The following is a 13394-nucleotide window of genomic DNA, read 5'->3' on the forward strand; positions in this document are numbered from 1 at the left end:
CGACGTGGGAGGATCACCTGAGGCCAGCCCAGCCCACATGGTGTAACCGTGTCTCTACTAAAAATACAAAAATTAGCCATGTGCAGTGGCGCACTCCTGTAGTCCCAGCTATTCAGGAAGTTGAGGCGCAAGAATTGCTTGAGTTTGGGGGACAGAGGTTGTGGTGAGCCGAGATTGTGCCACTGCGCTCCATCCAGCCTGGGTGGAGCGAGACTCTGTCTCAAAAAAGAAAAAAAAAGCTTTCAGAAATAATATGTATCATTTCTGAAGACTGAATTCTTTCCCTCAGTTGACAGGAACTTAAATTATGCTGGCAGAGTACAGTTGATTTTTTTCTGTAGTTGTATGAAAATTAAGTCGTCGTTTGTCCCTATGGAAAATTAATTTTTCAAATGCTGTTTAAACACAAAAGCAACTGTATTTCTAATCCAAATGTTAAAAAAAAAATTCACACAGGAATTGTACAATGACCTTTTATATTGACTTTGGAATCCTTATTTTCCTTTCTAATGCTAGATGTAATCTCATTTTCAAAAATTTGATTTTTGGTGATTTTTTTTTTTTTTAAGATGAAATGAGAAGGATGCTATCTAACTGCTTTTTAACTTTCTCTTTGAATGGTGCTGTCATCTTGGCTTTGTTCTAAACAAGAGCTAGACTCTGAAGTCTTCACTTTATTCTTTCTTAACCTCCACTATGAAGTAAAGAAAAGGAAAGTCCAAAGATAGTATAGGCTGGTATAGTTGCTCCACATCCATAAGGGATCCAGGATTCTTCTGTTTTTCCTTACTCCTTTTTCTTTAGCTGGTGGCTTTCATTCCCTAGGATGCCTCCTAGTCCAGTGTGGCTGCTGGAGCTCGAGCCACCACATTAATACTCTAAGTGGGAGGGGGAGAAGGGATTAAGATAAAGGCTTCCCAGCTGTCTGCTTTCCTGTTAAGGATACTTCCTCAAAGAAATGCAGCACTTCTGTTTTTCTCTCTTGCTGCCAAAATAGTCTAGCTGAAGGTAGGCTAGGAAATGTAGACTTTTAGGTTGGTGTGTTGCCATCTCATATAAAATGAGGATGTTGTTACTAAAAAGAAAAAGTAAAATCAGTAGATACTGGGTTGAATGCACATACTTGTTGACATCACATTCCCCAAAAACCTACAAAACCAATTTCATAAAGCTTGAAAAGTATAAACTTCACATTTGACCAGATGCTTTTAATGAAAGTTTAAACACTTCCAGTTTGTACTTGTTTACATCTGAAGTTAGAAAATGGAATTACCTTTTGAATTTCCTATTTCATGTCTTTGAAAGAGATACTAATTTTGAAAATGAATTTTAAGTTTTTCTGTAATTTTTTTTTGGTAATTGGTACATTTGAACCTTGGTGTGATACTATGATATTATAGCAAAGAACAGTCTGAACTTGATCAAGATTTGGATGATGTTGAAGAAGTAGAAGAAGAGGAAACTGGTGAAGAAACAAAAATCAAAGGTATTACTTTAAATTACTTCAGGAGCCAATGATTGCTGGCACATGTCTACTAGAGGGTAGTTATAAGTACCAGTCTGTTTTTTTGGACCCTTCTCATTGTCCCATTTTATCTACTGGTCCATACCTCTAGAAACTGTGTGTGTGTGTGTGTGTGTGTGTGTGTGTGTGTGTGTGTGTATATTTGTTCGAGAGAGAGAAAGGAGAGGTTAGGTATAGATACAGTGACTCAAAAGTCATTGTTTGCATCCTGCACTGTTGGAGCGACTTGGTGTACCTGTGTCAAACAGCTGCCCATGAGTTCTGTCTGAATTTAAAAGTGTTACAGGTTGTGATGTGGTGCTTATAACAGTATGTTTAGTGTTTAATTTTGTAGAGAACATGTAGTGTGTGTCTTCTTAAAAATCCACTCCTTCAAGCAGAAAAGCCATTTATTAAATGTAGGTAATATTCACAATTTATTTTAGCAGATACTTTTTAAAAGGAGTGGTGGTGGGGGCTTGTACTGCTTATGGTATGTCCTGTAGATCTGGGCCAAGAATATTAAGGTACCTGATGACTCAGCTTTTCATTTTTAAGCCAGATGGAAGTTAATTGTGAAAAGACTTCAGAACTTGTATTAATAGCTTCAGCTTTCATTTTGTAACATTTTCTTAACAGATATAGAACTGTATCCTCATTGACCAATATTGATATTTAAAAATCTATATTGGTTATCCTGGCTGTACATCATCCAATAATTGAATTATTATCAGAAGTAAATTGACCTCCAAAAACATAATTGGGAAAATTAAGTTTATGGCACTTTGTGTAATAACTGTATTGATGATGAAGAGAAGATTAGTAGCGTAATTTGTTTTGTAAAAATCTAGTGTATATTTGGATTATGTTTTTAAAAAGCCATTTGTAACCACATTTTGTTTGGCTTCAGTTGCAACTGTTGACTGTCTCAACTATTAACTTTATTCATACACATAGAAATACATTACACAAGCATCAAACATAAACATTCAGATCACTCACTTCACCTTTCTCCTGGGCTTAAAACTGTCAATATATTTGCAGTTTTTCTGATATGTGTTGTCTGCATTCAGAGGACTGTCAAGAGTCATAGATAGGCATCTGAATGAAGCTTTAAGCTTCCTAAAATGCAAGGTGGGTGAAACACAAGATACCAGGAAGAGGAAGGATATTGTTCATAGTAGTTGTGGCAATGACCTTGAGAAATGCCTTGACTAGGGATAGATTAGGAATCTGAATTATTCCTGAACATTGGGTTTTCCTAGAGTATATTCTCTTTAGCTTGCCCTGCCCGTCTCTACTCATTAGATACACCAGCAATTTATGGGCCAGTTAGGAAAACTTCATGAGATTGGATTGTCCTATTAAAAAAGCATAATACATTTTCATAAAATCCTTCTTTCGATGCCCTTTTTTTTTTTAAAGCACGTCAGCTAACTGTTCAGATGATGCAAAATCCTCAGATTCTTGCAGCCCTTCAAGAAAGACTTGATGGTCTGGTAGAAACACCAACAGGATACATTGAAAGGTACAAGTTCTCCTTTTCCATGGTCCTTATTTATCTTTCTATAATCAATCAACGTTGCAGGCGTATCTGTTTTTAAGACCATCTAGGATTTAGGTATGCAGTAGTGGAAACCTGTTGTCTGTTAGTATCCAGTATAGGATTATTGGAAGTTTAAAATTGTGCTTAGTACCACCTGTTTACATTGGTCTTTTAAAGTTTATTGTGGTTCAAGTTTATAGGAAGTATACTGATCTTAAGCATTTCAGAGATTTGTTTAGAGGTATGTTAGAAATGCACAGAATTAGAAGAAATACAGATTTCTTATTTCACTGGTGACATAAATCATTACTAATAGCATGAATATCTTATGCAGCTTACACGTTAAAAAAACTTTTTTGTGATTTTAAGATCCATTCAGGTTACTATCTATATGTTAATTATAGTTAGTAGCTTCTGAATGTTGCCTAGTTCTGTGTGGTGTGTGTTCGCTGTGTTTTATTATCTGCTTTTCCTACAATGGACTCCTTTATCAACACAAATTCAATTACGTAGCCTGTAAAGGAACTGTGTGAGAATTTCTTTGAGATGTGTACTCAGCAGTGGGAGTGCCACTTACATAGAGTATGCAAGCCTTTAAGCATTATGCTTCTAGCATGATTTCCAGAAATACTGTACCCAGTGCAAGAAGATGGATTCATCTTCATGTCTGCCAACAATTGGCACCATCCAGCTTTGTAGTGTTTTTGTTTATATTTTTAAATCAGTCTAAGAGGTACAGACTCATTTTGTCTTATTTGTGTTTTATGATTTCAAATGAGTTTTTAGCTTTTCTTCATAATGCTTGAATCTTTTTGGTTGCCCATGTTGGGATTGCAATTTTTTTTTTTTAATGCTTTGCAAAAGTCTTTGTATTCCAAATATTATTCCCTTATCAGTTTTTAGACATTCTAAATAATGTGTCATTTCTACTAATTTAGCCATGGAGTCCTCTGGTAAACAGTTAAGTTTTATTTTAGTAAAATATTTTGCCCTAGGGCTTGTGCTTTTGAAACTGTTTAAGAAGTCCCTCCTGGATTCTGCTACGTTTCCTATTGAATAGTTTTACCTTTTACATTTAGGTCTTAAATCCCTCTAGAGTCTACCTTTCTATTTGGTGTATGTAAACTTCCAGTTCCTTTTTTTTCTGCCTCATTTTTTAATGAGCAAGGTTTATTTATTTGTTTATTTTGGGTCTTCCTCCAGTGACATGAGCTAGTTTTTTTTTTCACTATTCACTAATCAATCCATTCTTCCCCCATTTAGGTGTACCACCTACCTTCATTGCATATCAAGTTGTAAACACCTGTGTTTGTCTTTGAGCAGCACTCTTCTGTTTTATTGGTCTTTGTCTCTTGTCATTGTAACACTTAATTACTATGACTTTATAGTTGTCTTAATATTTGGCAGGGCAGGTTGCATCCTTTCACACTTTTCCCCCAAACACAATCATCCACATTTTTGACAGTTATGTTTATCAGGGTTGTCAACAAGCAAAAAAAAATATTAAAACTCTGATAGGAATTGTATTGCATTTATAGATTTACAGAATTATATCTTTTAATATTGTCTCATCCACATACTTCTAATTATTCAGGTCACATTCTGTGTCTTTAGTTTCAAAGTTATCTTCATAGAGTCTGTTGGTTAAGTTAATTTCTGTGTATTTTGTGTGGCGTTGTGAATAGCATTTTTTTTATTGTATTTTCTGTTTGGCTGTTCTTGATTTACAGAGGATTGCTGTTGTTTTTTTTTAAGTTGCCCTTGTATCCGGTAACTTTGCTAAATTTATTGTAGTAATGTGTTCTGTTTTGCCCCCTTAGTCACAAGATTTTTATCTGCAAATAATGGCAGTTTTAGCTCTGTTCTTCCACATTACGTTATACCATGTATTTTTCTTTACAACATTACCAGGACTTTCACTACTGTGTTAAACATTAGTATTAAAAAAGGACATCTTTGTCTTATTTCTGTTCATATTGGGAATGAATATAAAATCTCTATTAAATTCAGGCCTATTTACTGTTTTTTAATCTGACCTTTGTTTTTTTCTATCAATTAAGATGCTCTATTGAACTTTTTCCTTCAATATATTAAGTATATAGTAAATACATGTTTTGGAAATATTTATTTTGGATATCAAACTAGCCTTGCATTCCTGTAGTAAATTGAATCATGATGTGTTATTGATACATTGTTGAGTAATTGAATTTTACAGTTCTTACTTGTTAGTGAAATGAGCTTGTGTTGTGTGCATGCATGTAGGTATGTGCATAAAGAAACTTTCAGGAAGTGGTAATACTTAACTGGTTTTTGTAGGCAAATTTCAATTGCCTACTCTAATGAATGGCTGCTTTTTTTTATTTTTACTATTTCCTGAAACAACTTGTATAAGATAGGAATTAGCTGTTCTTAGGGTAGAACTCTTCTAAAAATTTAGTTTGTACCTTTGGAGTTTGGGAAGTAGAGGTCCTGGGGAGTTTTGGAGAATTTTTTTTTTTTTTTTTTTGGTTTGACATACTAATTTATTCAAGTTCTCTCATCAGTTTTGGAGTTTCATATTTTAAACATGTACACATTTAGGTTTAAAATTGATTAGTACATAGTTGACAATAGTTTTAAAAATCTGGTTTTCATATTCTGTATTTTGCATCTTAATTCTGCTAGTTGTCTTGATCTTACTAATTTTTTAGAATATTAATTTGGCTTTTGATTTTCCTTTTTTCCAGACTGTCTTTCGTTATTGTGGCTGTCTGATTTCTGGCATTAATGTTATTTCTTTTTTAGGTTTGCTTTACGGTACTCTCTCTCTCCAGTTTTTTAAATTGAATGCTTAATTCATTTGATTTTATTTTTTAATTTGTGTTTTTTATGGCCTTAATACTCTTACTTTTGTAAATGTTGACTGTGAAGATCTGTATGCTGAAATTAATAGCTCAAGCTTATTGTATTGTTCACAGCTTCTCTTTATTTCTGCTTATTGGTTGTCTGTTTGACTTGACAGTTTTTTCTGTCATTTGTAGATTGAAATATTTTGAAGCCATATTAGGTGTATAATATTTGTGATAAACATTTCTTCTCTTGTTTCATTTTACTGATATGTGTCTTCCTTTGTATTTTATAATTTTTGGGGGGGGCCATAATTTTTATTTGTCTGATATTACGATAACGACCCCCAGCTTTTATGACAAAGCCTCACTCAGTGATCCACACTGGAGTGCAGTGGCACACTCATGGCTCACTGTGATCCTCCCACCCCAACCTCACAAGTAGCTGGGACCCACAGGTACATACCATCGTGCCTGGCTATTATTTTGTAGAGATGGGGTCTCCCTGTGTTGCCCAGACTGGTCTCGAACTCTTGGGTTCAGTTTGGTGTTCCAAAGTCCTGGGAATACAGGCATAAGCCATCACCCACAGCCTTTTTTTTTTTTTTTTTTTTTTTAGACTTTTAACCTAGTATGTCTTTTTCATCTTTTCATCTTTGTTTCTTCCTGTAGATCAATGTTTGCTGCTTTTATATTTTGGATATAGTGTCTCGCTTTGTCTCCAGGCTGGAGTGCCATAGCACAATGACGGCTCACTGCAGCCTTAGCCTTGGGCTCAAGCGATTCTCCTGCCTCAGCCTCCCAAGTAGCTGAGACTATAGGCACGCACCACCATGCCTGGCTAATTTTTTTATTTTTGTAGAGATGGGGTTTCACCATGTTGCCAAGCTGGTCTCAAACTTCTGAGTTAAAGCGATTCAGCCACCTGGGCTTCCCAGAGTGCTGGGATTACAGGCATGAGCCACCACACTCAGCCTCAATGTTTGCTTCTTTATTATTAGTAAGGCTGACTTTGCATTTCTTAAAAGTTATATTGTTTTTGGATTTATTGCTGCCATCTTTCTCTTTTTTAATTTATTTTACTTTGGGTCTTTCTTCTTTTCGGCTTCCAATTGGATAAATCAAGTTGTCTTCTGCTGGTTCCAAAGTTAATGCATTGATTTTTGTTACTATGGTAGTGGCTTATAACCTAGTATCTAAGTTTATTTACCCCTATTGATATCTTAAATTTACCAATATTTATATTGTTTATAAACGTGCTTTCTCTGGCCCTCTATTTTTCCCTTCAAGGCAAGAAATTTACCAAGATATTTGACTGCACCCATACCTTACATAGAATCTGCTGGATTTTTTTTTAATTTCCTCCAAAGTTGCTTTTAGTAATATATAGTGAGTATCTGTGGCAAACCTGAAGCCTGGTATACCTGATACAATTTTTGTCTTGCTTTTATATCTGAATAATAGTTTGGCTATGAAGTAGTAAATTCAGAGTTCTTAAAAACTACAATTTATTTTTTCTTTATTTCAGCGTTTCTTTTAATGCCTGTTGTTAGTCTGATTCCTTTTTCTTTGTAGGTTATTCTTTTTCATTGGATACCTTTAGAAATTTCTTGTCTTTGATATTCATAAATCTCATTAACATGTCTAGGAAGCAGAGTAAGGATTTTTATATTGCTTTAATTCTGAGAAATGTATCATTCTCATATGTTAAGATTTTGTACCCCTTCTCTGTTTGTCAGCTGTTGCTACTTTTGTCATCCATATCTCAGAGCTTTTCTATTTTCCATCTGTCTTTCATGCTGCCTTCTGGTAGAACTTTTCAACATCATGGACTTTATCTTCAGTTTAATCTATCCTGTTTCTCTTATTTGTTGCCTATTTTAGTTATTGTATTTTTCATACTTAACATTCCCTCTCTGTTTTAGATTTCTTGGTCTTGTTGCATGTTGTTAATCTTCCTCATCTCTAAGTATATTTACATTCTTGTTTAAATTCTCTAATTATGCTGCTTCAGATGATAATCATTTCACTCTTTCATAGAAATTGTACCCTTGAAGTGTCTAGTTATTCTTCAAGCTCTGGCACATTAGGCAATACCAGTTACCCTAATAATGAATATTTGGGGAGAAATGAAGGTTTGTGACAAGGAGAAGGGCACAGGGTGAGCCTAAGTAGTGCAGCACTAGTTGCCTTAGACTGAAAGTTTGCTGCCAGTCCAGGCAATTTTTATGGTGTGCTTTGTAGGGGTGGGGGACTAGTCTTCTTTGGTTGTCAATTCATTATTCCTAGATTGGAGCAAATACATGTTTGAGGGCTTTGAACCAGTGCAGCTTTCATCAACCCTGGCGTTCGGCTCTTGTGAAGGGTGAAGATGACAGACAATGATTGTTGCAAGGCAGGAGCAGAACTTAAAAAGTTTTCTTGTGGAATTGCTATCTTCCAGCCTGTCCGCATGGCTACCTACTGTGGCCATTCTCTCCCGAAGTTGTTGGTCACCCTGTACCAGTTAAACACAACCTCCAGTCTTACCTGAAATTGCTTATGGTGTGTGTGTGCCTCAGTAGTTGCTTCATTCTTGTTCTAAAGTTTCTGGGATTAGCTTTTTGGGGGAGCAAGAAAAGCCAGAAGCCCATGCTGGTTCACCACCTTGGCAGAGTAGTGCTTTTTACTTAAAATTAGCAGAAATAGAAAGTTGGTATCTTCAAGGGTTTGTTTTTTATTTCTAATAATATTAAATAAACTAGTGACTAAGTGAATTATTTGATTCACAAAAGTTTGTGGCAGGAAATTTTAACCTGGATTTTGTATCTGTTGCATAGATTCCCTGATTATTAGAGAGGTTTAATCATTCTTTAGGAGACTCAAAACCTAGTGTGTATAACCTGTTAAAAATCAGTGCCCCCATTCACAGTAGCAGACATGGAATCAACCTAAATGCTTATCAATGACAGATCTGATACAGAAAATGTATACATCACATAATACTATGCAGCCATACAAAGAACGAGATCATGTCTTTTGTGAGAACATGGATGGAGCTAGAGGCTATTATCCTTAGCAAACTCACACATGAACAGAGAACCAAATACCACACATTCTTACTTATAAGTAGGAGCTAAATGATGAGAACTCATGAACACAAAGAAGGAAACAACAGACACTGGGGTTACTTGAGGGTGGAGTGTGGGAGGAGGGAGAGGAGCAGAAAATTAAGTATTGGGTACTGGGCTTAATACCTGGGTGATAAAATAATCTGTACAGCAGACCTTCACATATACCCATATTTTAGGGTATACATATATATAGGGTATACACATATATTTTAGGTTGACCTAAAATAAAAATTAAAATAGTGCTTCACAGTGCATTGTATGGTGTATGTATTTTATCTCATCAAAGCTGTTATTTATTTTTGAGACAGGGTCTCATTCTGTCAGCCAGGCTGGAGTGCAGTGGTGGTGCAATCTTGTTCAATTCGGCCTCGACATCCCAGGCTCAGGTGATCCTCTCATCTTAGCCTTCCAAGTAGCTGGGACCACAGGCATGCACCACCACACCCAGCTAATTTTTGTATTTTTTGTAGAGACAGGGTTTTGCCGTGTTGCCCAGGCTGGTCTTGAACTTTTGGGCTCAAACAGTCCACCCGCCTTGGCTTCCCAAGGTGCTGGGACTACAGTTGTGAGCCATAGCACCTGGCCTAAAGCTGTTATTTTAAAAATACATGTCTGCTCTTTATAGTATGTTACACTCTTATTTAATAATGTGATTACTAGTTCCTAATTAAATATGGAGACTAAAATAAAATAATGGTGTGTGGAATCTTGTCCTTTTTCCTGATATACATATGCTCCCCTCCTTTTCCTAATAACTAGTATAGGTGAGATATATGTAAAAGAAAAATCTAAGTAATCATTATTCTCAGAATTAAAATGATTAGTCCATGACTTCAGCAATGACAAGTCCAGCACTTAACTTGGGTAAAGATTTAGGGTTGACAATATAATGTACATTTTATCAATTTACCTAGTTACATTTCTACTTTTGAAATATAGCCAGTGGGTCAGTATATTTATATCTATTTGATTTTTATTTACTTTGACTCTACCTTTTGCTTCAGATAAAAAACCTATCATTCACTAACTCCAGTGCTTCAGTTTCAGTATGACAAAAGAAGTGTGACTTCCGTTTTAGTGTGATGCTATGTAACTGATTTCTAACCTTTCAGCCTGCCTAGGGTAGTTAAAAGACGAGTGAATGCTCTCAAAAACCTGCAAGTTAAATGTGCACAGATAGAAGCCAAATTCTATGAGGAAGTTCACGATCTTGAAAGGAAGTATGCTGTTCTCTATCAGCCTCTGTTTGATAAGGTAATGCTTTCTCCTACTTTGTTTAATTTAACATTCTAGAAGATGAAGTGTGGAAATATAAGCAGACTTGGAAGAGGTTAGTCTTTAGAACTCTCATTGAAATTGTTATTAGAGGCACTTGGAGGAACTATCAATAATAGTTAAAGTTGTGGTATGCATTTGTTAAATTTATAAGACTTCTTAGTGAGAAACCACTGGTTTTACCTTGGATGCCAGTGATTTTATACAGCCTTTTTTTTTTTTTTAATCATTTTAGCGATTTGAGATTATTAATGCAATTTATGAACCTACGGAAGAAGAATGTGAATGGAAACCAGATGAAGAAGATGAGATTTCGGTTAGTACCAACTTTAGTATGTTTTATAGATGGTAAAATCTTAGGACTTGTCAGAAATGTTAGCATTTAATGATGGAGTACAATATTATATAACTAGTTGTATTTTTTTCATTTTTTAATTTTACATCTTACATTTTTCTAATACTTTATATTAAAAAAACAGTCATTCAAGATTGTAATTTGCATGGCAATAAGCAGTGGTTTCATGGATTCTTTCTTAAAAGTGTCCACAGCATTAAAACTACAAGTCTTCTATCCAATTTGCAGCACCTGACTTAAAGTTTAAATTCATCTAATGCATCATTAAAACTGTCATTTTCTCTTGTGAGAAGACATATTTCAATTGCTATTTCCAGGACTATATATTGAGCGTGGGTGTACATTATTTTTAATTGGTTAGCAGAATTTTACTCATGTGATTTATGGCCAGAATAAGAACCTCTAGCATCTCTGAATGGCCTTCCACTCAGAATGATGATGATAAATGTCTAAGATGTATCTGGTATGCCCCCACTTGGCATTACCAAACATGTTTCCAAATAATCTTAGAAAATATGATTCTTTAAACATATATGCAAACCACATCTTTAAACATAAACATACCGCACAGTGTGCACCATCAGTTCCTTAACCATTTTCCAATTGTTCATTTATAACATTTGCAATTTTTTATTATAAATCATATTGTGAAGAATACTTTCATCCATAAGTTTTATTGCAAGGCTTATTGTTTCCTCTAATGTCTTCTAATGTCAAAGAAGTAGCTTATTGGTTCAAACAGTGCACATACATGGTTTTAGGGCTTTTAGTATACTTTACCAAATAATCTCCAGAATAGCTCGAACACCTCCTACCAACAGTATGTTATTGTGCCCATAGGGTGGACTTCATAACAACGAAGCAGATTCTGCCACAAATCTATTAGATTCTCACCCATCTCAAAACTATCACATCAAAGAAGAAAGGAGACATATTATTGGTGAGGGAGCCAAATTCAATTTCTTTTAAAAAATCACTCAGCTTTAGGTCAATAAAATAATCAACAAAAATGCTCCCCACAAAAAGTCTGCTGGGTTTTTTCAAAAAATAAAAAGAGAAAGAGAAAGGCTAGGCACAGTGGCTCATGCCTGTAATCCCAGCACCTTTGGGAAGCCGAGGGGGCCAATCATGAGGTCAGGAGTTTGAGACCAGCCTGGCGAACACGGTGAAACCCTGTCTCTACTAAAAATACAAATTATTAGCTGGGCGTGGAGGCAGGCGCCTGTAATCCCACCTACTCAGGAGGCTGAGGCAGGAGAATCACTTGAACCCGGGAGGCAGAGGTTGCAGTGAGCCAAGATCACGCCACTGCACTATGGCCCAGGCAACAGTGCGAGACTCCATCTCAAAAAAAAAAAAAGTCAGTACCAAATGACTGAAATTTTTTATTTGACTAAATTGTATTCATGCATGAACATGATAGTCTCCCCTGTTTATTTGACTTTGGCAATAAAAACAAGCAGCCTTGTACAGAACAGTGAAAATGCCAAGGATGAGGGAGGGCAGTCTACAGTTTTACTGTAGAAAATATATATATATATGTTTATAAAGGCCTCTCTCCCTTTGGCCATATCAACTCTAAGTTCAGGCCATTAACTACAGACAAATTTTCAAATTCACTTCTCCAAGATCTTCGATGCTGTCATCATGTACTTCTGGCCATTTTTCCTGAATGACATCAGTTGTGTCATCTGTAAAGTCTCCTTGAATGATAATTTCATCCTCCCCTGTTGCTGAGGCACCACAGGAGAATTTTTGAGCAATAAATCTTTGTGTGTTTTAAGATCAATTTCAAAAGTTACAAGGCTACACACACTTGTCACATATTTCTTTGCTCTGGGAATTTTGGCTATAGTAATCTTTTGTGGTATGGTCTTTGTTTTTTGTTTTATTTGACCCCTTCCACCTCTCTTCTGTTTTTTCTTCTCCTCTTCTTCCCCTGCTGTTCCTTGACCCTGACTAATTCCAGCTTCTTGTTTGGGTGAATTTTCTACAGTAAGTTTTGCAAATTCATTTGGAAAATTCTTCTCTAATCATTGTCTACATTTAGCAACATCACCTCCTGGGTTCAAGCAATTCTCCTGCCTCCTCCTCCCAGTAACTGGATGACAGGCATGCGCCACCATGCCTGACTAATTTTTTGTACTTTTAGTAGAGGTGGGGTTTGGCCATGTTGGCTAGACTGGTCTCCAACTCCTAATGTTAAGTGATCCACACGCCTCAGCCTCCCAGAGTGCTGGGATTACAGGTGTGAGCCACCATGCCTGGCTAACAGTTTTTAGTTTGTAGATTCATTATATACTTTTTTTTTTAACTTCATGATAGGCTGAGGATTGTTGCCATTTTCAAGTGAAGACATGGAGGCTTCTAAGTGACCTGCCCACAGTGAATAATGGCAGAGCTGTGACACACATTCAGTGCTGTGTTAAGTGATCCAACTCTCTAGCATTGCTATTTTATGTTGTTTGGTAAAGAGAATATAATGTTTTGATTAATAACACCATGGGGTGAGGCATTGGACCAAGTTAGTATTTCTGTTGCTTTTCTTGTTTACTGTGCTTAAGTCTTCATTTTTAATTAGTTAAAAAAAATTTTTTTTTTTTTTTTAAACTAAAATGGTTTTTCCTACAGATCTTGGTCACTTTAGTGGCTCTCTTTGGAGGGGTGTGGTAGCAGTAATTTTGAAGGGATTAATTAAGGTTTGTTACGGACAACGGCAGTGTTTACACAGATAGACTAGAACTTTGAAGGTAATATCTGGTGACTGTGCGTTTTG

The 13394-nt window shown here is 35.8% G+C and overlaps 1 protein-coding gene across 5 annotated transcripts in view; it reads left to right on the forward strand.

Annotated features, from left to right (window-relative positions):
* The window catches only part of LOC105473331 (nucleosome assembly protein 1 like 1), a 36694-nt gene that overhangs the window by 14585 nt on the left and 8715 nt on the right, over positions 1 to 13394 (forward strand). For 4 of the 5 annotated variants that reach the window (XM_011727110.3, XM_011727107.3, XM_011727106.3 and 1 more), the window contains 4 exons: positions 1401 to 1486; positions 2930 to 3032; positions 10101 to 10242; positions 10499 to 10579. In XM_011727110.3, the coding sequence (XP_011725412.1) occupies positions 1401 to 1486; positions 2930 to 3032; positions 10101 to 10242; positions 10499 to 10579 (412 nt within the window). The remainder of the gene's footprint in view (positions 1 to 1400; positions 1487 to 2929; positions 3033 to 10100; positions 10243 to 10498; positions 10580 to 13394) is intronic. The other variant, XM_011727111.3, reaches the window with a different exon arrangement.

Source organism: Macaca nemestrina, chromosome 10 (assembly GCF_043159975.1).
Source record: "Macaca nemestrina isolate mMacNem1 chromosome 10, mMacNem.hap1, whole genome shotgun sequence".
In the NCBI taxonomy this organism is placed as follows: Eukaryota; Metazoa; Chordata; class Mammalia; order Primates; family Cercopithecidae; genus Macaca; species Macaca nemestrina.